The 27,157-nt window shown below is 40.1% G+C and overlaps 1 protein-coding gene across 1 annotated transcript in view; it reads left to right on the top strand.

Annotated features, from left to right (window-relative positions):
• The window catches only part of CADPS2 (calcium dependent secretion activator 2), a 453,461-nt gene that overhangs the window by 386,427 nt on the left and 39,877 nt on the right, over positions 1 to 27,157 (top strand). Inside the window, exons 18-24 of the mRNA XM_082692417.1 lie at positions 1,264 to 1,405; positions 1,531 to 1,650; positions 6,313 to 6,468; positions 8,235 to 8,397; positions 14,655 to 14,729; positions 25,038 to 25,121; positions 25,228 to 25,260. Of these exons, the coding sequence (XP_082548543.1) occupies positions 1,264 to 1,405; positions 1,531 to 1,650; positions 6,313 to 6,468; positions 8,235 to 8,397; positions 14,655 to 14,729; positions 25,038 to 25,121; positions 25,228 to 25,260 (773 nt within the window). The remainder of the gene's footprint in view (positions 1 to 1,263; positions 1,406 to 1,530; positions 1,651 to 6,312; positions 6,469 to 8,234; positions 8,398 to 14,654; positions 14,730 to 25,037; positions 25,122 to 25,227; positions 25,261 to 27,157) is intronic.

Raw genomic sequence — 27,157 nt, forward strand, 5'->3', positions numbered from 1 at the left:
ATGTTCCCTTGAGAAACAAATACGTGCCATCATCTAAAAAGTTACAAATGACTTATTGAAATTACTTAACATTACTTAGTGTTTTCCTACAGATTCTCTATTCTTTCATGGTACAGCATAGACACATACTGACTATCTTGGTCCGTTCAGTCTGTTATAGCACAATACTAGAGACTGGGTAACTTATAAACTACAAGTTTATTTCTCACAGTTCTGGAGGCTGAAAAGTCCAACATCAAGGTGCCCACAGATTTGATATCTGGTGAGAGCTTGTTTCACAGATGGCTGTCTTCTTACTGTGTGCTCACATGGTGAAAGGGTGCGGGATCTCTCTGAGATCTCTTTTATGAGAGCACTAATCCTCTTCATGAGGACTCTGCCTCCATGACCTAATTTCCCTTCAAGGGCCCCACCATCACATTGGATGTTGGAATTTCAACATATGAATTGACAGGGGCATGGGTGGTTGTGACACCGTCTATCGCTAGCACTGAATTTTTTCTAATGAAATTGCATCCTGGGCATAGAAAGCACCCACTTTCTGGTATAGGGAGGTGCCCCTTAACTATTACCTACCTCTTTGATAGTCCTATCCCAATAGCAGAAATTCTAAGACTTCCACAACTGCTTTAGGTAAGATGTCCCACAGTGCATTTCATTAAAGACAAATGGACACCCGAAAAATGCATATAATATGCTGTTTCGAAAGATACATGTAGAAAATTGGATGACTAACAAGAAAATCTACAAATAACTGAAAAGTTCATGAATCTGAATAGGTAGTCCCAAGGCCACAGTCATCCTGCTGCTGAATTAAATAAGTGTATCTCTTAGAATTCATCAAGCTTAGCTCTTAGAATTGAATGGGTTTAGCTCTCCCGTGACATACCATCTAGCCCAGGGATTGTAACTCTCTTTATTGCTCTATTTACATGTGTCAAGACCTTCAGGGTATCCAGCAGCTCCGTTGAGTCTCTAGCAAGTGGTCATGTGCCTCATGTGTTCAACCTCTTAGAAAGTAAAGACAGCCCACCTGCCAGGAAGATTTTGTCGAGATATAATCTGTTTGCATGTTGACAGCCATACCTAGGAGGTTAATTTTACTTCTTGATAAGCTTTCATGATATATTCAACACGATATCATCTGTATTTTATACCCGTCCTTCTGTGTCAGACTCTTTCAGGAAACGTGTTTTCACCCCTGTCTCCCAAATGCCTGATATGATCCCTCTGACGAACACTGTTTCTGCTTGACTATTTCAGCACTTTTGTGTAATGGAAAATTTCACAAACATTTGCAAGAAATCTTTGTGCCCTTGGTTGTCCGCTACGTCGATCTCATGGAGTCCTCCATCGCCCAGTCAATTCACAGAGGTTTTGAGCAAGAGACATGGCAGCCTGTCAAGTAGGTATCTTGCCTAGTGTCCATAGAGCATCTGTCTCTTCAGTCCTGACCTTATGACTTTACACATGGCCATCTGTAGTTATTGCTTATGGTGGTCCCTTCCCACGTTGTCTGTTTCTTTACAGGAATATCGCCAACAGTCTTCCCAATGTAGCTCTTCCAAAAGTTCCAAGTCTGCCTCTTAATCTTCCACAGATTCCTAGCTTTTCTACTCCTTCGTGGATGGCTCCTTTATATGAGTCCACGTGTGTATCCCTCACTTATTTCCTGGTGGTGTGTTAGCTAGTGCATGGCCTGGGCTGTGTTCTGTGCACATGTGTTCAGATTGCATGGCATTTATCATCATTGGTTGAGGAATCCTATGTTTTAGTGTTGTGTGAGTTTTTTAAGCTATTAAGCGAAGCTGAGCAAATTGGTAATAAATGATACAGATAAAACAAAAACAAAAACAAAACAACCCCACTCACTGGTTCAATGTAGTTCATATGGGATCTGTAGGTGAGAGGTCATTTTGTGACCCAGGTTGTTCAGGCAATCGCTGTGGTAACAGTGTGTCTCAGAACCGTAGTTGGCTTCAGCTTTGTTACTACCCGCATAGTTTCTCTTGTACACGTAGAAAGCCATCATTAAGAATCAGGTCAAGGATATGTTTTTCTATTTTATCTTAGTCGTACTTTTATTTATTTATTTATTTTTAAAGATTTTATTTATTTATATGACAGACAGAGATCACAAGCAGGCAGAGAGGCAGGCAGAGAGAGAGGAAGGGAGGGAAGCAGGCTCCCTGCTGAGCAGAAAGCCTGATATGGGGCTCGATCCCAGGACCCTGGGATCATGACCTGAGCTGAAGGCAGAGGCTCTAACACACTGAGCCACCCAGGCGCCCCCTTAGTTGCACTTTTAAATAATATTTCCGGTTGTAGAGAAGTGACTGTCCTTTATTTCCTAACACCAGCAAGTTCCTTTGTTGTCCTTTCATCTATCAGTTGATGTACTTTGTTATTTTTAAATAATCTTTATATCATAAAATCTATATCTGTTAGTTCCACCCTGTGATTCAGCCCACCTATTGCAGATTCGGTAACTAAACGTCGCTAGAACAAAAAGGACACGGGCTTTGAAATTCGACTTTAGGTCCCAGTTTAGTAATCATTAAATCTTCCTTAGCCTCAGTTTCCCCAAAGCTAAAAAGGTTATGACTCCTAATTTAAAGACATTCTTGTGAGGATAAAAAAGAAAAAAAAGTGATGAAAAGTGCGTGGCACATCCCAGGCTCTCAATAAATAATAACTACTCCTATGCTACATTATGATTTTTATCATTATTACATCATCAATCATCATTATTCCTAACTGTATAGTTTTCAAATGTATGAGCCTCAGAGCAATCAAATGAACTCAATAATGGTCCATGCTTTGCCCAAGGTCTCATATGACATCAGCTAGAAAAAATAATAATTAGAAGAAGAAAAATAGCTACCACTCATTAAGCACTTACTATATTCCAGGTTAAGGGCCAAATCCTTTATCTCAGTTTAGCCTCATGACAACCCTGGTAGGTAAATGTCATTGTCCCCATTTTACAAATAAGGAAACTAAGTCATAAAGAACTTAAGAAAAAGAACCTGCCCAAGGTCCTACAGTAAGTCAGTGAAAGAGGCAAGCTTTGAACCCAGGTCTGGGGGACTGTAAAGCTCTCTCTCCTTATTCATGTATTCGGCTTCCAGAGAATATACTGGCTAAGAACTTGCCCAGCATCCTTTCTGCCTGTCCTCCCACCACTGGTAAATCTGCTCCCAGTCAAGGCTACATACCCTCAAGAAAAAAGAGACCAGAATAACTTGTGAAATAGCTTAGTGAGATCTCTCCAAGTTAAACGTCATCGCTGTGCCCACAATAGCTACCAGGAGGTTAGGTTACATGTGAATCTCTTTCTTTCAGGCAAATGCTTTGGGCAGCTTTAGTGTATAGAGTCATGTCTGTGTGTGCTTGGCAGTTATCTGGGAAGTATAATGTATCTTTCTAAGTTTATGTGTTTTTGTGCTCCTTAACACTGTTTTATAATTTAATTCCTCTCCTTCTTCATTCCTCCTCTGTTTAACACCCTCGATTTTAACCAGAAACATTATTGTGGGCATTACCTTGTGATATTTAGATTTTTTGGCTTTGAGGTATGTGTGAAGCCTGAATCTCATTTGTTGGGAGCCCCATCTTAAAATGACCTGCATCTCAGGACAGGAATCATGACAGATTGTGGCTTTGTAAATAAAGTGCTCATACTTTCAGCATTCTGAGTAAATAAAAAACATGTTTTACAAATTAATCACTGTTATCTTTACCTGCTAAGATTATCAACATTAGGCTCTTCACAGGGTGCTCAAAATTACTTATGGTGCTATGATGTAATCACTAGTTTTTTGGGGTTCCGAGTGGTTTCTTTTTTGCTAAAGATTTTATTTTTATTATTTTTAAGTAATCTCTAACCCCAATGCAAGGCTTGAACCCATAACCCCAAGATCAGGGGTCTCCTGCTCCACGGGCTGAAGAGCCAGGCATCCTTAGTTTTTTGAAATTTTGTTATAAAGCATTAAATTATAAAACATAAATAAATAAATAAGAAGGAATTAAAAACAGAACACAACCACGGCTTGAAAGGTACATTCCTACCTACCTATATATCAGTATCACCTTACAAGGTGCTTCTCCATTTCTTCCCTCGCAGTTTTTGTTTTTTGTTATTTTTGTTCTTTAGCTCTAAAAGTAGATATCACTAAGATAAGTTTCCTACTGGTATTTTAGGAAGTTATCTCAGGATCCATTAGTCACATTTGAGTTCTTTAATCTGTTAATGATACTTTCTGCATAGGTCAGGGATTAAAAGTAAATTTAAGATGAAAATTTCTGAGTAAATTGAAGGCTATAAATTCCAGCTCAACAGAAAACCTATTTACATTTTTTATCCATTTAATTATAACAAACACTTGTTACCTTAATTATATTCCTAATTAAGCACATTTATCATTCCATAGCATCCAAAAACAAAAGAAACATATATCCATACTCTCTGTGAAGACTTAATTGTCATGTTACAAGAGTCCATTTTCAATCGAATTCCATCTTCACTATTTCAGGTTTTGCTCTGATGATGGTTTTTCTTGTTTTGTTACTTTATTAAGACTACATATCTGCTTCAAATAGTGACCTTCTCCTTCTCCAAAATAAAAAATTATTAGTAGATTTGCTTTTTTAACTAATTAGGTTCAATTACTCTTAAAATATAGGTTCTCCAATTTACCACATTGCACACTATGAAATAATGATGGTTATTTATAATAAATAATTATATTATAAATAATATTATAAATATTATAATATTATAAATAGTGATGGTTATGGACAAATAAGAGGATTTTGCCTGGACATTTTTTTCCCTCTGATTTTTATTATGTATGTGGCAAAAGGGAAAAATAAATGTGTTTTTTTCTGACATTTTACAGCAACGTCAACATGGTGTTGACTATTTCCTTTGTTTAATGGTACTTTGGGGGCACTGATTTTTAAAGTTACGAGATACTGAGTAAGGAGCTGTGGATGGTCCTTTGAGAAGTGAACTCTGAGCACTGTCTTGGCTAGGCAAGGAGACCATGAGGAGTTACTGGCAGGTTGGGAGGAGGAGCACAAAGGAGGTTGGTGATGCAGGAAAGATACTGAGGTGGAGGTGGGGGAGGGAAGTACACATTGAATTCGCCAGAGAAGGAGCTGTTTTTTTAAGCCACTAACCAAGATGTATTTGGCTAAACAAAGTGGGTATTTAAAGAATTTTTTTTTTTAAGAATTTTATTTTTATGAAAGTTTTCCACTGTGCTCTCGTGATAAATTACTTCATCTCTCTATTTTTCTTTTGCACACTAACAATACAATTTTTAGGTTAGTCTATGCTAAGCACTTACAGGCAAGCTGAGGAGAACTGAATCACACAGCCCCTTTTTCTCCTTTTGTTCTCTTTTACTATTAAGTTTCAGTGTGTTTGAACATAGGATTATTTTACTTTCAAAATTTCTGTTTCCCTATTGGGCTTTCTACTTGCATAATGGAAAGCAGTAGTTATTATCCTTTGCCCAAATATTATATGTATCTTGCTACAAATTACCTTCATGCACGGTATGAAACTTTAGTCTCCTAGAGTGATTTTGCCACAGGCCCCAAGTTAGACAGATGGAATGTTCTGCCTTCCGAGCACCGTGGATATCATTTCCTTGCTAGGCTGTGTGTTGTACTGTTCGGTTTCCTTATGAGCTAGAAAAGTCACAAAGCATTTCAAAGTGGGCCTGAGATTTGCTTCCCTCCTCAGCCTGTTACTCCACTTCCACTTCCCCTGTCCTTGAGAGATTTGCGATCTGTACACTGTGCACCTGTCTGCAGACGGACAGAAGGCGCTGCGAGGACAGAGGCACGTGTGTGTGCACGAAGGAGTGAACCTCCTGGTGGCAGTCAGATGGACTTTCTTACGTAAAACACACTCTTTGAATTTCCAGGAAGAAATACTTCTGTATTTATCTGTATCCTATAGATTGGTAAAAAGCATTTAACGTGTTTGTTCTTCTGTATATAATTTGATTTCTTTTCCTTAGTCAAGTACCCTTATACATTCTACCCCTTTTTATGAAACCTTACTATATTCATTTCTATTTGCGCTTTTTTTTTTTTTGCCTCACCGTATATTCATTAAGAAGTGAAAAGGAAGAGATTCAGAAGGTTGAATAAAGAAATGATCAATTATTAGAGATTTTATGTGATACTTTTTCATTAATGGCAATTGATACAGAAAGGCAAAAAACAGTGTGTTGGTGATCGTCACAGCGAACAGTGGAAGTTCACGATGTTTTTCATGTTTCCTTTTTCTTCTAGCAATGGCTCAGCAACATCAGAAGACCTTTTTTGGAAACTCGATGCCCTTCAGATGTTTGTCTTTGATCTGCACTGGCCAGAACAAGAATTTGCCCACCACTTAGAGCAAAGACTTAAACTAATGGCCAGTGATATGATAGAGGCCTGTGTCAAAAGGTAGACCTGTGTTTTCAAGTTGCTGCTTTGCACACCAGCACCCAGAGGAGCGCTTTTCGCCGAGTACCTGTTACTTAGTGGTCGCAAGGGAAGGTTTCGATATGTACTACCACTGCAAAATTTAATGAACATTGCGTTCTCAGACCTAAATCCTGGGGCCTCTTGTAACTGATAAAATTGGCCTGAAACTTTTTTTTTTTTTTTAACACACCTTCTCACATTGCCTTCATCAGTAACATCCATACTATATTAATCATTTCTTTGGTGCTTATGGTTGTCTCTCTGGGAATACTGTGCTTTCAATTCCCGAGGCAGTACTTGCTGAGACATATGGAAAAGGTCTGTTAAGTACTTGATGCATTATGCGCAGTGTCTGCTGTGAAATGGCGTGGCAAACCCAGATTATGATCCGCGCCATCAGTGGTTCTATTTTCTGGTATTCCCTTCGCACATGGAATGAGTTACAACTATCCAGTTATATTCTTCAGAACTAAACCCGAAATAAGTTAGGAGGCTTTGAATTTCTCCAAAAGGGCTTTCATTTTCTTTAGTAGTTCTTAGAAAATCAGCACCGAATCTCTAATTAGCCAAGCAGTGTTTTCCCATTGCCCTCATTCATGATAGGTACGGACCGATGTGGGCGGTGTATTGGAATAAACACTGCTGGGAGCAACGGAATAATCCTGAATTCTTCAAAATTAAGAAAAATCCTGTCTTTTTAATGGCTTCCTAAAGCAAGGCCACCAATTAGATTTCTAATGTTTTAAAAATATCATTACTGTCATATGCGATTCTAATGTCTCAAGTCTGTGGGTGTTCTTTGGCTACTTCCACAAAAACAACTGCAACACACTTTCTTTCAAACGCCTACCTACAACTTTGGGTATTTGAAAGAAAACCTAAGGGACACGAAAGAATGACACATTCTCTATTGTACATTCATTATGTTTTAGAGTTTTCCAGACGTGTACTTTTTTAAAAATGTGGTAAACCCCTTGCTCAGATTTGTTCTGCTTTAATGCGGAGAAGCAAGTTTTTTGTTTGTTTTTTGTTTTGTTTTTAAGATTTTATTTATTTATTTGACAGAGAGATCACAAGTAGGCAGAGAGGCAGGCAGAGAGAGAGGGGGAAGCCGGCTCCCTGCTGAGCAGAGAGCCCAGGACTCCAGGATCATGACCTGAGCCTAACGCAGAGGCTTTAACCCAGGCGCCCCGCAAGTGGTTTTTATACTTGGAAATTAATTCAGGCAGTTAAGTAAAACTAAGAGGTGTTTCCGTAAAAAGATTTACACTAGCTGTAATGAATAGTTTCCTTTGGGTAGAGATACTGTCTGCATGACTGCCAAAGCTGTTTAATATAAAATAGCTCCCTGGTCTTTTTTTTTTTTTAAGATTTTTTTTTTTTTTTTTTTAATTTGACAGATCACAAGTAGGCAGAGAGGCAGGCAGAGAGAGATAGGAGAAGGAGGCAGGCTCCCCGCCAAGCAGAGAGCCCAATGCGGGATTACGATCCCAGAACCCTGAGATCATGACCTGAGCCAAAGGCAGAGGCTTTAACCACTGAGCCACCCAGGCGCCCCAGCTCCCTGGTCTTTTACATGAGACACCTGAGACAAGAAGAGCATCTCAGCCCCTCGCTCGCAAGCAATGCCACACTTCTTATTTGCATGTGTTAAATCAGCATCTTGTAGTGTTGATTTCACTTTTACTAAACAGGTGAGACATATTTCTGAATTTCTTACTCCAAATTCGTGTTTTAATGACTAGAACAAGAACTGCATTTGAAGCCAAGCTGCAAAAGGCAAGCAAAACCACCGAGTTGCGCATCCCGGCTTCCGTGTGTACAATGTTTAATGTGTTAGTCGATGCCAAAAAGCAAAGCACCAAGCTTTGTGCCCTGGATGGAGGACAAGAGGTGAGTGAACTGAGTGTCAGGTACGGATAGGTACCCTGACAGAGGAGGGTGCTGGAGGCGGGTTCCGGAAGTCTCTCGCTTGATTAGATGAAAAGACCCAAGTCCTTCAATAGAGGTGTTTGAGCTTTTCTGGACTGTAATAATGGAAGGCCCTTTACCCCTTTGCTCATGTCAGTTTCTTCTGTCTTATATGAAGACTGCCCCAAATTTTACACGTGTCCATTGAGGCTTTTAACGGCTTAGGTGTTGTGTATTTACATAAACCTCGCTTTTCACAAGCAAATAAGAAGGCTGGAAAACTACCTGCTTTGTTTAGACAAATCTAGAGTACCCAGAGTTTGCATTCAAAACACAAGGCACAGAAAATAGCACATGAAATATTTTTATTTACACAAAAGTTTCCGTGTTTTAAAGATCAAGTAGAAATGTGCTAAAAAAATTACTTATTTTTTTAAATAAATGTCCCATTTTTTTTACTTTGATTCATGTTTTGTTTGGTTCTATATTCAGAAACACAGCTTACTTTACCCCGTGATTTATTTTTGTTAAGAGTGTTGATTGGGTGAAAGTGGATCAATTTTTCTTAGATTATCTGTTTAAGTTGACATTTTGTTCATTGTAATTACTGTTTCATCATTTCTTTACTCTTCCCCTATGTTCATCGTCTTTTTTTTTTTTTCTCCATGGCATGATCCAGTTTGGTAGTCAATAGGTAAGTCCTTTTTTTTTTTTTTTTTTTTTTTTTTTTTCGTAAAAACACACTTTTATTTGAATTATTATTTGTGTAAATGTGCCCTTTTTATTTTCATCTTTTCAAATTAATATAATTAATTCCATTTTCAGATTTATGTTTTCCATGTATGTGTTTAACACTAATAGCTTATTATAGCATAGCAATACCCAGAGACACATTAAAACACATATAAATACTTATGCCCTAAATAATGCCAGGGGAATGTTTCTTTCCTGTTAAGCTGCAGGATCTGCAAACTGCTCTTAGATTTTTTTTTTTTTAAGGATAAAATTATTTAAAACAAAATGAACTCACCCTCCTTTAAACAAATTCAGAAGCAGTATGATTATTAATATTTTCAGGATGCATATACCTATAGTATATACTTTAACCGATACTAGAAAACTTTGGAGCTCTGGATGACAAATATATACTATTCGGGTACCTCTAAATTTGAGGACCAGGAGACCATTCCTAAGGCCACTTCATGCAGAAGTCCCCAGTTGTGGATCTCAATAAGGTACATGCCCACCAGTGATACAGTCTTTCTTCCTATTCGTGGCCTAGGAAGTAACCATTCTCAGAGATGGGGAAGAGGCAGGCCTTTGTGTCAGGAGCCTTTCTTCTCCTGAGAGAACAAAGTTGTCTTGAATTGCCACCCAGAACCTCAGAGGAACGTGATATGAAAAATTTTATGCATATTAAATTAACTGGATATTATGTATACTTACCCATCTTATATATGTGTTTTGATATGTTACAGTGTTTTGTGCTCTATGGATATGTTAAATCTTACAAGTCTTGTAGTAAGACGCTGTAAGACACTCAGGGTGACTCTACTGGGCTGACAATTCTCATCCAAGCAGAAAGGCTAGGTAGCTCTGAAAGAGGGTAAGAGGGCCCATTATTTGTGAATGTCATACTTCTCTAACCCAGATGTAGACATTAGCTATTTGGCCATAATTTATGCACATGCACACATATTTCATTCTTTGAGCAATTCAAGGGGAAAAGATGTATTTCTAATACTGTAGCATACAACCTTACATATATATTAAGTAACTGATACATGTTATAGAATGTTCAATAATTATCATTCTGAATGCCTGCAACATGATTTATTGCCTCTAGTCATCTGAAGAGGCAGCTGGCTTGGACTTGGATATCAATGGCTCATATCTCTATCTTTTCATGTTTTTCGATATCCAGATGTAAGTCTTTGATGGTCTACTCAGAAATACTGTCTTAAGTCTCTCCATAAGTCCATCCATTTCTTATCAGGTTTATAAGATCATCTTTGCCTATTCCTGTTGATATTGGATTTATCCATCTGTTTTAATATACATGGCAGTACCTGACACATAATAGGCACTTAGTAAGTAGTGCTTGAATGACCAGACTGATTTCTTGTCACCACTTTAAAAATCCTCCCCTTTAAGAAACAACTCTCGATAGTACCTCAGAAGAAAAACAGGCACACACACAAATGACAAAACATTGTTGCATTGTCAAATGGTTCTTTATATTAATAGGTAAATGGCTTTGAAAAGTAATCTGCTACTGTTCATTATATTCGCACCTGTACCTTCTCACCAGAGACAATTAGTTCCCCACAACTTTCACACGATTAATATAATTCAAAATGTGCAGGTGTAAAACCCATTAGCAACTGTGAAAAGTGGTTAGCAAGAATTTCAGTGCAAAAGGACTTTATACTTTGCTTTTAATCACCAATAAATACACCCACATAACTGCACAGGCTTTCCCTCTCTGTGCTTGAGATAAGTTTTGGAATTGAGGCAAATTAGCAAATGCATTACATGCAGAGGTGAGTCAGTGACCTCATTCTGTAGTAAGCAACAAATTAAAAACTAGATTATTACAGAATTTGGAGCCTTGTAAAATATATGCTTCTATAGATAAACCCAGTAGGGATAGTTTTCCGAATTTTAAGGAATTCTCTCTCCAACATCTTCAGTAAATTTGTTACAAGTCGTTGCTGAGATGAAGCCTTCTCAACTCCTTTTCCACAAGGCAGCCCCTTCTGTGCTCCTGAGTTAAGATTCTGTTTTCTCACATGGCACCTGAGGAAAATGTGCTCAACCGCAGCCCGGAATGGTGTTTAATGGAGTCATTAGTGAGCGAATGATCTGCTCGCGCGACAGCTGTGTGTAATGAGTCAGCAGTCTCAGGCCAGTTCCTCAGGGACAGATGTTGGGACCACAAAACCACCCGTGTTTAGAAATCGTTGTTCTCTACCAACTGCATGGGTCTCACTTAGATGCCCCCACATCCAATGGCCCATCCATTGAGGATGGAAGCACGTAAATGCTCCTTGTGTAGGATTTGTTCTCACCTACAGTAGAATGCTCCCATTTCCAGAACTGACAATCCAGTACCTTGAAAGTTCTTCCCAAGGGAAGGACCAAAATCTTTTAGGAATGCTGGATTGTACTGGCATCTTGTCAGCCTCCATTTCTGGAGTGTTTATATTAACCACAGTCGGGACATGAGGATAGGTACATGAGTATAGGGACACCAGGATTTCACACCCGTGTTTGATCGCTGAATTCCCTGGACTCCATGAAGTACGAACTTCTTAAAGGTTAATCTTGATCTAAAGTCAGCATCCGCTGCTGGAGGAGCACATACGCTTTACTTTTAGGGGCAGATGTAGGGAGAATTAGTCAAAGAAATGGGCTGTGATTTGCCAAAGCCCTGGTATATAGGATTATCAACCTGACTTGAAATATTCTGATTGAAATTTTATGGGTTTTTATCAGACAAAAAAACTTGGCAGATTTTTATCAAAAATTAGATGTGTTGATCTAAATAAAATATACCAATTTCAGGTAAGGTAATGTAAATATGCAGATAAAGTCTTTTCTTCTCTGATCTCTATTGGTGTGTCTGTGTTTGTCTTTGGAAGCTATAACTCATTCTAGCTAACCTTCTAGCATGTCTGTGTGGCATATGTGAGCTATTCTCTTTGTGGAATGTACATATGAAATATGAATTCTGAGGCCAGCGGGCCACTCCCACCCACAGTGCTTCCAGACCACCGCCACGGACTGTGCAGCTAGGACAGATTCTGGAAGCTCCTGGCACTTTTAACATTAGTGAAAGTCCCAGCTAATCAGATAAGTCAACAACAGCAAAATCTCATGTCGTAAAAACCTCACAACCCTTATGCTATTTGTGTTTGCCCCTTGGGTGGTATATTTAGTATCCTTTTCTTCCTTTTTAATTTTTTGCGTTTCTCTCTCTAACCCCCTCCCCCTCTTTCCCTGTCCCCTCTCCACTCTCTCCCTCCATCCTTCTCTTCTCACTGCTTTTGGCCCGATCAGGTGTCAAAGAAAACAGCAGTCTACAGGTGTATATTATAGGAAAACGTGATGGCTCCTGGGGTCCATGCCTTTCCCTGCCTTTTGATAAAAAGGGTCGAAGGAACCTCTTCAGTAGCTCATCTCTTGATTTTAGGATATGTCCCAATTGATCCAGTCCAAACGTTTAAAATGGAGAAGCTCAACAGTTTTATATCCAATAGCCTTTTGATGACATTTGATTACTCTTGAGTTAAAAAACTGAACATAGGGCAGGGCCATCCGGCTGGCTCAGTCAGTAGAGCATGCAACTCTTGATCTTAGGGTTGTAAGTTTGAGCCCCATATTGAGTACAGAGATTACTTAAAAATAAAATCTTTTAAAAAATGAAACTTATGGAAAATACAGAGAAACCCTGAATATATCAAGTATATATTTAATCGCTCCGAGGCCTGGGCACCTTGATCCGTGTATGTTCTGTGGCACTTTCCAGGGAAGAGGGAAGTGAGAAGCTTGGAGCCCATCACCTCAGTCTGGTATTTTACTTCCTCCCGCTGCACAGACACAGATTCGGAGAGACACGTGTATGAAGAGAGAGGGGCAGGGAGGGAGAGGTGGGCAGACCTCATTTGCTTAAGCTCCTCACACCAGGTCAGTTGTAGAACTGGCTGGAGCCCCGGACTTCTGGTACCTTTGTCTGGAGGGCGTTTCCCAGCCACCTCCACTAGCAGCCAGACCTCCAGGCTCTTTCTCTTCTCTGTCGTTTTTCTTTACTGTCTTCCCTTTTCCTTCAAGCTGTTCTAAAAGCAAAGGACATGGCCCTACTCTAATAGAAATCCACGCTCTGTGTTGCTTTTCTAGTTGTCTCTGGGGAGCACAAGTTTGGGAATCAGTAAGTCTTTCAGGAAAACAGTCACATAATGTTTCCCTTCACTAGGTGAAATACATGCCCAGAAAGTTCCACACTGATGTGTGTGCTATTGATTTTAGACCACTTGTCAGCACACACGCACACACGCAGAGCAGAGAATTCCCATGCCCCAGAACGGGCCTTCCTGTTCTGTGTGTGCAGGTAGACAGCCGCTGGTAACGCTCGGAACCTACGGGGGGGAAATCATTCCTGTGTATTCCAGAGCAGACCTACGCTGATGTTTTGTTGTGTGTGGAAACTTTGAGACATGTTTTCAGAAGAAAAAAATCGCTTTCCAAAACTTACATCCTAGGAAACCATTCATCCGGCAGCTGTTAAGTTGGTCTAATGTTTATACTGACCTGAGTACTTTTACTCTATGCATTATGTTAGCTGTTCCGAGAAGCCTTGAACCATCAAGATAGGGTTAGTCTTTACAAGTCACATTTTCTCTGAAGTGGCTGTTGGGGACAATCGGCTGTCAGATAAATGCTTCTAAAGCAAGAATTACTGTTTAAATGAATGTGCCTTCACACACTGCCGAAGCTGCGGCTAATTTAAGAATGCAACTCTCTTGTATTCTCTAAGAGCAGAAAAGGAGGCTTTCAGGTTTATTTTAAATACATCTTTTTTATATTTACTTGAAGGCGTCTTTTTCATGAGGAAGCAGTGATAAAACTGTGGGGAGTGAGTGCTGTTTCATTATACCTTTTATGGCTTATTAATTTGTTACCATCTATTCACCTTTGTTGATGAAATTTTAATTTTGCCCTTGCTTGAGCATATTGTAAGGATTGTATAAACTGCTGCTCCCCGCGCTGACAAAAACGGTCCTTTTAGACTGAACAATTGGGAGCTCATTTTATTTCTGGAGCACATTTAAAATAACTTATGAATGAGAGTTGTCAGACATGAAATGCTGTATTAATTAAATCTTTTTCTAGTCTTTTTGCTTCTCCAGCTAAACCAACCCTTTAGAAAAATACACGGCCACCTTAATTATAGAGGAGAAGACAAAAAGTATCCTTCACATTCCTCTGCCTGAATAAGAATAAGAACCCAATTCATCTATATAATAACCCCATTAGCTGCTTAACTCAACAGTGCACATGGGAAAATTTCTGAGCCACAATGTAAAAAGTGTTGATTGGGTGGATCGTTTTCAAGGTTTTGTTCTTCTGATGTTCAAAATGATCAATTTAAGTAAATCTGATATGTGATAACTAGGAGCTTTAAAGCATTTATGACTTAGGACAAAAGTTTTGTGTCTACATCAACTAATACATCTTTGTCTTTTAATATCCAGCAACAATACCATTCAAAAATAGATGATTTGATTGACAACGCTGTAAAAGAAATCATTTCACTGCTAGTTTCAAAGGTAATGTATTATTTATTCATCTTTTTAAGTCAGACTCAAAAATCATTTTGCTGAGAATTTTTAGAAAAATCTGTCTCATGTTTCTAAATACCTAATGGAAAAACAGTTTTACAAAGAGATGCAAGAAAAGTTCAGATTTCAAGAAGAGTTCTGAACAAAATGTGGACACTGTTTGTCAGCAACTTTGATTTTGTGTTTACAGTTCATCTTGGCTTTTCTTGCAGCTGTTGGCTTTTAAAAATAACTCTGTCTTCCAGTAAGACCTTATTATTTTACATTTATGTTCTCTTCTTATGTGTCTATCTGTTTGGCTGATTCGAGTTGTCACCGGTCATTGAGTGGGACACAGTCATGGGGATGACTGTGCCAAGGCTCCAGAGCTGGTCCCAGGCAGACTGAGAAGGATGACAGTCTGAGGTTCCCCAGTCCTGGGAGGCTCTCATGGTTTCCGATCTGATGCTCTAAATATCTCTGACGAAGGCTATGGCCTGTCATTGTATAAGCAGAGATGAAGCATCAATGAGTATTCCATGGAATGATTAGACTATTTAAAATCCCACTAAGGTGGAACAGACCACCATGAGCTAACAGTCAAGATCCGGGTCTGGGGGAAAGAGACAGAAAATGGAACTCGGGGGGCGCCTGGGTGGCTCAGTGGGTTGAAGCCTCTGCTTTCAGCTCAGGTCATGATCTCAGGGTCCTGGGATGGAGCCCCACATCGGGCTCTCTGCTCAGCAGGGAGCCTGCTTCCTCCTCTCTCTCTCTGCCTGCCTCTCTGCCTACTTGTGATCTCTGTCTGTCAAATAAATAAATAAAAATCTTTAAAAAAAAAAAAAAAAAGAAAAGAAAATGGAACTCGGGAGGGTGAGGAGTCAGAATGGGCGTGGTCCAGCGATACATTCACAGGAGCAGATGGAGCCCTTGCTCTTTGCAAGGCTTGGTCAGAGAACCCCCAAACAGGCCTCATAAAACAATCAGAAGAACGTACAAAAAAGCAAGGGAAGAAATGCCCCCAATTTAATAAATGAAGGACATGTTGTTTAGAAAAGAAAAAGCAGAGATGCCCAAGAGGCGTGAAAAATGTTAAGCCTCACTCATCATTTATAAGGAATGAAGAAAAACTAAATTAACGTACCACTTTTTCTAGCAAATTAGCATAGATGTTTTTAAACTAACACTTGGTTTTAGAAAAGGTGAGGTGGGACACTCACACTTCCTGTCTGCGGGAGTATAACTCATTACAGCCTTCCTAGAGATAGTTTGGAACTATATCAAGTACATTAACACCCTTCTACCTAACAAGTATTTTTGCATTTTTTTTCCGATTCAGAGAGATGCACAAAATATATATATGTTGATATGGTCACATTACTTCTAATGAAAAATTGGAAACAACTTTAATATCTAACATGAAGGGAATGGTAAAGTAAACTATGACACATCTATAATAAGAAACCATGCTTTCAGAGACTATTGATAAAGGAAAGGCTTCATAATATAATATGAAATGGGAAAAAAAGCTTAATATTTTAGAAATGGAAACTATTTCAGAAATAGAACTATTTAGAAACTCAAATCTGAATTTGCATCACATAGAGAAAAGAGAGGCTAAACACCAAAAAGTTGGCAGAGCTTCTCTGGATGGTGGGATTATACTTGATTTTGGAGGCAGGGGGATTCTCAGGGTTTGGGAGGGTTTGTTTGTATATTTCCCAAATTCCTTGGTAGCAAGTCTTGAGATGGAAAATAGCCACAAGGAAGATTTCAGCATAACACCCGCCATCCAGTTTGTTCCCATTCTCTTGACTTCTACCCCCACAGGAATACCTGCCCCTTCACATACAACACACACCCACCAACAAGTAGAAAGGGGAAAGTTGAGCAGGGAAAGCATCCAGTGGGTGGGGGAGGGGGAACCACTGGAGAACAAAGCTTCAGAGGCAGAGCAGGGCAGGTTTCCGTCCTCCTAGGGGCCCAGCATAGCGGCTTGCCGTACTGCACAGACAGCCCACTAAAGTGAGAGGAAGTGAACTTGGTGCCTTCGTTGTCTATGAGTCATTCAGGGAGAGTTTACGCAGATAGGAAATGACAATAAATGGTGGGGTTTTTAAAAATTTTATTAAACAACGAAAATAAGGCTCTATAATTCAATTCTTAAATGTTAGCAAGCCAAAATTACTTGAGGTCCATTTAAAATGTGGATTCCATGCCTACTTTCCAGCAGTTCTGAATTAGAAGTTTGAGAAGGGGAGCAGGAAGGTACATGTTTAATCAGATACCACGGTAATTTTGATGTAAGGGTTCAGTGAGTCGGACTTTGGGAAACATTGCTCTGATGAATCGCTATCCACGCTATCATGTGAAAGATCTTTAAACTCCAGTTTATTGTATTTAAAAACAAAACAACCCTCTAAGATAGTATGTTCGCATTTTTGTTGTTGGAGAAATGGTATCTTAAAGGGGGATATTTATGAAGTACCAGTTGTGAAACTCCGATGGGATGGGCAGTTTTACCCTAATTCACAGAAACAAACATTATCCTCACAGTAGTCTACTAAACTGACCACACACACAATTAAGTAAGATAGTCAGGAACCAAACTTCTGAGCTTCAGATTCCTAATCCAATGTACATGCCGATTCTAGATGTCTAGGAAATCAGTGAAACGCAAAATACTCTAAAAATTAAAACAGGCAACTTCTACATTTACTGTTTTTACCCTGTCAGATTTCAAGAGTCATATCCTAGACATTTTTATTTTATCCTAGCATAATAATTAACTCAATATAGAGTAGAACAGTGAATTACTTGCGTTGTATCCCAAATGTTTCTTCCCACGTTTTAGTTATTCTATGCATCGTGATGAATATGCTTGTTACGTTTGGTTAAGTTAGAAAGCATACGTCCTTCTTTTTACCTCCTCTCTTCAATCCCACCTCCATATCCTCCTCTTACTACACACATCTTCACAAATGATTGGAGAATGAGCCCGAGCTCTAGATCATACTTAATACTCAGTAGTATGTGCCCCAACTGCATGTACATTTCCATGCTAAGAAAAGAACTTGGCTTTCCATCTCTGTGTCCTTTCTCCACCTAGTACCTAAATGCTGGTAGCCCTTGGGTTGCCATCTTCCGTCTTCTTTTGAGCTCATTCCACAAATTTCTGTCACTTTCACACTTCTGATTTTGTGTACTAACGATGCCCAACTCTGTGCCTAAGAGGCAGAGTGGAATCGTGGTGAAAAGCCCAACTTCAGACCTGAGGAACCTAATGTCTTCATCTCAGAACATTGGGAAGCTGTGGAAGGGTTGGGAGGCAACAAGTAAAGGTGAGGAATAAATCACATCTGCATTATAAGAAGATCCATCTGATTGCCTGTAGCAAATAGATTACAGAGAGGGTACTGGGGAGAGTGTTCTGTTGGTCTTTGGTGGACTAACCCAAAGACACGGAAGACATTTAAAGAGTGCTGTAGACTAAATGTTTGTGTCTCACTACCCAAATTCATACGTTGAAACCTAATAACCCCAAAGGTGATGGTATTAGGAGATGGAGCCTCTGGGAGGTAATTAGGTCACGAGGATGGAACCCTCATAAATAGATTTAATGCCCTTATTTAAAAAAAAAAAAAAAAAAAACACCCCATAGAGCTCCCTAACTCCTTCTGCCATGTAAAAATGTGGCCAGAAGCCATCATCTCTAAACCAGGAAGGGGGTTCTTACCAGACACCAAATATACCATCCTCTTGTTTGTGGACTTCGCAGCCTCCAGAACTGTGAGAAATACAAGTGTGTTTGTATGACACCCAGACTAGGGTGTCCTATTACAGCAGCCCCAAGGTTAGTAATGGGGAGAGAAGGGAAAACCTAGCTTGCTCCCAAGAGTATGGCTGGAAGCACAACGTGCGTGTTGAAGCCATCGACTGACAGGGTGCCTGGAAGAGGAACAGATTTTGAGGGAAAGACCATAATGTCGTACTGGACGTGTGGAGAGTGAGCTGACTGATATCTGAAGGAGGGGAGGCCAAGGAGACCATCAGATAGTTGAGTCTGGAATTCAGAGCAAGTATACGGAGCCGAACTATCAATGCTATTATAAGATTTCACCATTAGGAATGATTCTATATCAATGGCTGCTGTTCTTAGGCAGATGTGCCATAACTCGAAACCCTATGGAGAAATGAAAATCAACCTTAAAAGGGAAAAAAGTAAAGATGCTTCTAGCCAGAAAGGGACTTAGATAATTTTACCAAGGGAAGAAAATGATAGTGAGAACATTAAATCTTGCCAAGGAAAGGATACCAAAAATGCCATTTTTATCACTACCTTATAATTTAGTTGACCAAAATGTGGGAGTGTCGGAGGATCTGAACTCTGGTCCTGTTCCTTCATGTTACCATCTGGGTCTCCCTATACAACTTCATTTCCTCATCAAAAAAGCATGAGTATTGGGTAACAAAAAATATCTATAGCCTTTTGTCAATCTAAAACAAAAATCCTTACATACATTTCCTTATAGAAGGCTCTGGGATGCACATCGTTTCTTCCCAGGTTCCAGAGTTCCATGGCACGTACAGTGCTAGAGTTGGAACCCTGAGATCCTCTAGCAAGGACTTTTCAAATATTTTTATAATGTTTAGAAGACACACTTAATGTTCTCAAATATATCGTGGGTAGCACCCTAAAGTATAACATTGATCAGTGCAAAGCTGCTTTGAGTGAAGAGAGGAAGGAGGCCTAGAGCTCTGCCTGTGGGGCCTCGTCTCCCAAGGCAACTCCCAGGGTAAACCAGAGTTTACCCCAGAGTCCAGTTCTGTGGTTCACAGATGAGGAAACAGAGGCCCTAGGTCACATGGTCGGTAGCTGTGGGGCCAGGACCCGGCCCTCATGGTCCCTAGGCCTGTCATCTTTCCATCACGCTACACAGAATGCAGCAAGAGTGGAGAGGAAAGAGTGGGAGCTTCACCTCCCAGTCTCCTGGGGTCCCCTTTGTACCTGGGTTGTACCCACCAGTCCGTTCTTTGACAGTTGTCTTTGACAGTCGTCCCACCGAGGCATAAAGGCTGTGGTACCAGCCTGGGCAGCTGGAGGAGAATGGAATTCAATGGCTGTAACAGGAGGATGCTTAAGAAAAGCTGGGAGAGCTGTGAGAAAGAACAGATCGGGGAAGTGGTTAACAGAGCAGAGAATGAGAGCGTGACCACTCTCATGACATACTCTGGTTAACGGGGCTCGGTAAATTCCAGGTATGAAATAAAAGAGCATAGTAATATATTCAACCTACTAAATCCTTGATTATTGCAGAAAGGGATTTAGGAAAGAGAACACACTACCTTCCTGAGTTCATAGGTATAGAGGTATGTGTAAACGTATACAGACATATATGTATATTCTTTCTGATAACCTAGAATATTTTCCCCTAAATTTCTCTTAAGAATAAGATATGGCAGAGGATACATCACACCTGACCACCTAGATTCCAACTCATCCTAAAGTAATTTGATTAAATTTGCTCATTTATTTATTTATTTATTTAAAGATTTTATTTATTTATTTGACAGAGAGATATAACAAGCAGATGGAGAGGCAGGAAGAGAGAGAGAGAGAGAGAGAGAGAGAGAAGCAGGCTCCCTGCTGAGCAGAGAGCCCGATACAGGACTCGATCCCAGGACCCTGAGATCATGACCTGAGCCGAAGGCAGCGGCTTAACCCACTGAGCCACCCAGGCGCCCCTAAATTTGCTCATTTAGATCAAGGGTATATATTCAGGAGATACCTGTCCAAATTCAACTAAATGCTTAAAAGAATTATTAGGAGCCACTAGGAGAAAGGAAAGACAAAATACTATAGATCACTCTCTTTGTGGGGCAATGCAAAAAGGAACAAGGAGAAGAGTGTGGAGAATTGACTAGTGTCTGGGCTAGATGTGTCCTTTCGGAGGTTGTCTTACATACTTTGTGGAACATGGTATGTTACAAATAAATATTTGCTGCCAAATACTACCCATCCTTGGGCAGGGGCATGCTAATGTTCTCTGTATCACTCCAGTTTTAGTATATGTGCTGTTGAAGCAAGCACTCAAATAGTATGCATCCCAAACACAAATACAGAAAATCTGGAAAGACCTTTTGGAAATCAATTGGAAGAAAGGTTGAAAGAAAAGTGGACGAGGAAGGGACAATTGCATTGTATTATAACATTAAGATTCTGATTCAGGGAAGGAAGCCTGGTTTTTTTCCAGTCCATGGTATGCATGTGGATTTTTAACAATACTTGCTAGTCCTGATCTTACCAGATAAATATAGAACATCTGCCAATATCTCCAGCACCACTAACCCTCCCCTCCAAGAAAAAAGAGAAGGAAGGGAAAGAACTTAGTTTTTCATGATCAGTCTTATTTGGATGAATCTCTTCTCTGTGGAAGATGTTACAACTTGCGGTATAAATGAGGCAGATATTCCTTCGTGCAGTGTCACCGCTGAAAAAGCAGGAACTGTGTTTGGAACCCAGCGATCTGTAGCTGGAATCCTCCCAGTAACGTTTTAGAATTTGTGGTCTACTTTCCAGACATGTGGGAAAATGAATCTTATACCCTGTTAAAATTCAACAGGAAATTGAAACCGCCATGCCTTGTGGCATACTACATGTTTCATTCTACTCGTCATTTCAAAGTGCTTTTCATCTTTAATTTCCTTGGGAGTGTGCATAGTGGGGTAAAGTTGGTAATTACCCAGACAGACTTTAGGTGTTAAATATTATTCAAACAAACCCAGTAAATGGCATCTACAATAAAGAGCAGGGAAACAAAGAGATTACAGTGTTTCATTCCAACCTGACACCCTCAGGAGAACAGAGAGCACAAGGCAAACCCCTAAGTATTTATATCCTCCCCGAGCTGTACTGAGAAAGTTCACAGGAAGCAGTTAAAGACACAGCAACTAAACCCAGCGTTTAACTGGATTTCTTTGGAATCTTGCTGTTTTGTGCAATTAACAGCCAGATGGAAAATATATCATTATTAGTCAATCTTGATTTTAATAGAGTTTGGTTTTTAAGGCCACTCTTCTGCCGCCTGTGCCTCGGAGAAATCTCACAAAGACAGTCTTCCTGGAGGAACGGTATGGCTCAGCTGCTTGATCCCAGGGGTACAGACACAGTTCACTGCCATGTAAGCACAGGGTCCCCACCGGGTTATGTCTCCCCAGGGACCCTGTGGGGTGGGGAGGGACTCACGGAGAGGCTCTCCGCTATTGTTAAAATGGAGGCAAAGAATGTTGTGACACGGGGACAGCAGGCCACTGGTCCTTGTGTAGGACCTACATGGATATAACCCGGTGCTGGAAGGTGCTCGCAAGAGAAGGTGAGCCAGACAGGCTCTGGCTGCTGTTGTGGGGGACTTTTGCCCTAAAACCACCCACCAGTAGGCTCCCCCGACTGTCACTTTATCCCCTCCGTTTCTGCCATCCTGAAGCCCGTCAGCTCCTGGGCCACCTGGGAGCTTTCCAACATGTCCAGTTAGAAGTCATGCCTTCCCTCCTTGCATTTCAGTCACCCTGTTTGCCCATCTTTACTGGCCCTTCAAACTTGCTACCTGTCATGACCGGTAGCGTGCATGTCTGTCTCTCTCACTCGTTTGCGTCTTCCTGGAAGGAAAGATCAAAGATTCATATTGTCTTCCTTTCCCACATTAGGGGCTCAATAATAACAAAATGACATTTACTGAGTACAAATAGGTTGGGCACATGACTTACTTCATTTGATGCTTACCACTGTGTCCCCTAATGGTAAAGAACATGAGCTTTGGAGCCAGACCCCTGTGTTCAAAGCCACCTTCCCGTGCTGTGAGCCCAACAGCCCTGAAGCAGGTGGAACTTGAACGCAGGTCTTTGATTCACATCCTCAACTCTCTTCTACCTCAGTAGGTTTCTTTTATTGAACTAGACCCATTCGCCAGTAGCCCAACTCATTATTACTCCTCATCACTAAGCAATCCCAAGGCTTTCCCCACGAATTTGTGACTTAACATGCATAGATGTTTAGACCTATATAATGGATAGTGATTTAGCTAATCATATGGGCAATAGTAATTCTTCACATTTCTTTAGTATTTTGCCATTTTCTCAGTCCTTTCACATAAATCCTCTCAACTGAGCTTCACTGATCCCTGGTAAGACAGACAGGATGGCTGACGTTTTCCCCCTTCGACTGATGAAGGTGCTAACACTAAAGAAGCTCAAGGTTTCACCATCACCCTGGAGCCAGAGATGGCAATTGTCAGGTCAGGGCTGCGACTGACCTAAGACCCTCTACCTCCAGCCACAGCGTTCTTGCCTCTACCTTGCCTGGTCCCTCAGCACCACTTACGTGTGTACACACATACTCACTTGAGGGCACCAAGATCCAGGTGCTGTGCTAGAGCCTTCCCTGGCTCAGGTAGTCTGGTAACCATAGCAATTGTCTCTCTCCTTGTGGTAAATGAGATCACCCAGCACACACTGACTCTCAAGGTTTGAGTTAGAGGAGATGAGGCATTTTCCACAGAGGGCCATTAAGTTTGGAATTCCCTTCCCCTGGTCTGACCGAGCCCTGGGGTATTGGTCTTCTGGGTCTTCGCAAACCACATCAAGTTGAGTTTAGCCAGCTGTGACTGGTAAGAAATCCTAATGGGCAGAAGGAAGCGCTAAATTGACTTTTAGTTGTGAGCAATTTGTAATTTTGTGTTTTTTGCTGTTTGTATCCCTTAGGATAACTAACGAGCCACACATAGTTTTCATTCTTTAAAAATACGATTTTAGTCAGCCGTGCGCGTGCTTTTGTTTCTGTGTTCTTACATCATGTCGCACATGATGTGATGGAGAAACCTATAGGGAAGTTTTTGTTTCTTTTGCATAAACTATTTTGCAGTAATTGACCAGCCACAGAGAAAAGATTATCTCCTGTGTGCTCTCAGTGAGTTCTCTGGTCACCAGAGACCAATAAGCTCTGTCCCTGGAACTATTATCACTTTGTTGAAGAAGCTGCGATGTGAACAAAAACCAGCCTTCGTTAATTTCCCTTTTCGTATTTAAAAAACCTTGTCAGTATTTTCCCTTTGGGAGTATGTAATTTGTCAATAGTGTGTATTATTTTAGTTCTAAAGAGGAAAGATACACTGCAGTAGATTTCTACTAATTTCTTAGTGCCAGATCTTAGTGCTTCCACTCAATGAAATGTAATTCTCCACATTTTTAATCATATTATGGTATACACATCTTAATTTTAACTTCAGAGAAAGGTAAAACACGGGGCGCCTGGGTGGGTCAGTGGATTAAAGCCTCTGCCTTCAGCTCAGGTCGTGATCCCAGAGTCCTGGGATCGAGCACCACATCAGGCTCTCTGCTCAGTGAGGAGCCTGCTTCCTCCTCTCTCTCCGCCTGCCCCTCTATTTGTGATCTCTGTCAAATAAATAAAAATATGTTTTAAAAATGTAAAACACTTGTGAGACAAATTTTAATTCCATACCACTTGCAGTACAACGCACGTGCACGCGCGCGCGCGCGCACACACACACACACACACACACACACACACTATTTAACTGATAGAAGAACTAACTGGTGCTGTGGCTGGCCTGAACCCACACAGTAGTGTGGAATCAGGAGCTTATTATTAAGTTCACTCTAGTGCTCTTTCCCTCGTAGCCTACAGAGTGTTCATATGTCTTAGATCTCCAAGTGCTTCCTAAGCCTCTGAAAGCAGATTTGATCCTTGTATGTCCTCATTAGAACTGCTCCATAAATGCCTGTTAACTAATGTGGGACTTGGTCGCAGGGTCACAGGAGCCTCGGATGTTACACATTCCTTCCATTATCTGGTCATTTTGATTCAAACTCTCCTGTAGATAGAAGAAGTTGGGGAATGGTCAAGTGATCTGTGATAGAAAGGAATCTGATTACACTTGACCATCATTGCTTCTAGACATCTCTACTGAAGTTGAAAGTCGTTTTAAGGAAGTCTCAGGAATGTCAAGTTATTTATCAGTGGTTTAAATTATCTCACATGTTTGGTAACCAGGATCCTATAACATGTTATTCTTTTATCTTAAAAAAACAAAGAAACAAAAACACTTGGTCTATTATTTCAAGCAATGGAAAAGGACCTTAGAGCCCACCTTCAAAATGAAAGAGTAAACATTACAAGTCAGCCCCTTGACTATCAGTTTATTCATTGTGGCTTTTTGTGCTGTGGGAGAAGTTGGTCCAGAAATTATGTGCCCTGTTATTAATTTTTTTAATAGTCTAAATACTCACTATAAACAATTACAGTTTGTTTCAGTGTTGGAAGGGGTGTTATCTAAGCTGTCAAGATATGATGAAGGCACTTTCTTTTCATCCATTCTGTCATTCACTGTAAGTATTTGCATGAGATTCTCTTCTGTTGTCTTTTGACTGTTGTCAAAGTACTTATCTCACAGTTAAGAAAATAATTCTCATAATTATCTCTTTTCCACTTAAGGTGAAAGCAGCTGCAAAATATGTTGATGTTCCGGTAAGTATTTTTTTATTTGCTATTAAAAACTCTGTATGTGTATATGTGTATAATTCTTTTTAAAATAATTATGGTTTACCAAAGGTTTATTTCAGATCTTTAAAGCAGTGAGTGCCATTCCCTCAGGGAGCAGTTTATTTTCCTTAAGCAAGTGCTAACCCTCATAAGAAGGCCTGACATGATCATTTCAGTGTACTTTTTCCATTTTAGCTTGGGAACTCTTATGGAGGTAAAGTCATTATGAGAACATGTCAGCTCAATTGCAGAGGGTAGTTTTTTCTAATACTCTAGGACCAGGTAGTGAATGCCTCGTACCATTTATTGAAAAATTCTCACTCTCTCTTCCCTTTGTATGGAAGCTGTAACAGGTTTCTAATAGGAGTTAAAGTGACAAAAAAGATGAACCAGTTAAAAAACAACTTCTCTAAATACAGAAGTGTTATAAGCCAATATTCTGTTGTCTTAGCATTTGGTGTTTCGCACAGTTCTTGGGAAATAATTTGTAACCTGTAAATCTGTTCAAAGATTAAGATACCATGAGCTACAATTAGAAAATTCACAGGATAGGGGCACCTGGGTGGCTCAGTGGGTTAAAGCCTCTGCCTTCAGCTCGGGTCATGATCCCGGGGTCCTGGGATTGAGCCCCACATCAGGCTCTCTGCTCAGCAGGAAGCCTGCTTCCTCCTCTCTCTCTGCCTGCCTCTCTGCCTACTTGTGATCTTTGCCTATCAAATAAATAAACAAAATCTTTAAAAAAAAAAAAAAAGAAGAAGAAAGAAAATTCGCAGGGTAAATGTAATCAACAAGTTAGTGCAGTCTTTTATTTTATTTATTTATTTATTTATTTATTTATTTTTTAAAGATTTTATTTATTTGTCAGAGAGAGTGAGCGAGAGCGAGCACAGGCAGACAGAGTGGAAGGCAGAGTCAGATGGAGAAGCAGGCTCCCTGCAGAGCAAGGAGCCCGATATGGGACTCGATCCCAGGACGCTGGGATCATGACCCGAGCCGAAGGCAGCTGCTTAACCAACTGAGCCACCCAGGCGTCCCTAGTGCAGTCTTTTAAATTGGTAATCTTCACAAGTTACTTTTGCCTTCATCCTCTTATCACATTATGTGATCAAGTCCTAGTATGTTCTGCTTAACCATATATCTTGGCATATGTATCACTTTTCAAAGAATTTAAGCACAATGAAAATGAAACTTACAAATTAAAACTAGATGGGATATAAGTCATCTCATCTTTGCTCAAGACTGTGCCTGGGTAGGTAGCATCCTATCTCGACTGTCATTGTGAATGCCGGTGGTTTAAGGGCTGACCAGCTATATATAGCAGTTCTAGAGTGCTAGAGTTTTAAAGTGCAGAACCACATTTTATACTATGGACTGAATAGCCCCAGATTTATTGCTGCCATAATTATTGTAAATAGATTTTTTAACCTTTTTTCATCATGATAAAGGTACTCATTAATCCCTGTATCCTCTTCCACCTCCCCTCTGGTAACCATCCATTTGTTCCCTATAGTTAAGGGTATAAATGGATATTTTAAATGAAAAGGCCATGGACTTTGCTGCCTTTGCATTGGGTTTCTTTGGAACAAGGCTTTTTTATTTCACAGATGATTCCCAAAGAAGTCTTGGTATACTCCTTGTCTTGTACCTAGAATCAGAAAATCAGCACTGGGTGATAAACAGAAATAATCCCAGGTATAAGGTCTTGCAAAAATGACAGCAGAAAAGAGAGGGAGGGAAGATTAAGGAGAGTTTGTATTTCCTGTCTTAAAAAGAAAGAAACAGATCATAATAGGAACATGTGAAATTCTTTGGAATTCCTAACATATGTCTTAAAAAGAAAGAAACAGATCATAATAGGAACATGTGAAATTCGTTGGAATTC

This window comes from Mustela nivalis (assembly GCF_964662115.1).
Source record: "Mustela nivalis genome assembly, chromosome: 12".
Lineage (NCBI taxonomy): Eukaryota > Metazoa > Chordata > Mammalia > Carnivora > Mustelidae > Mustela > Mustela nivalis.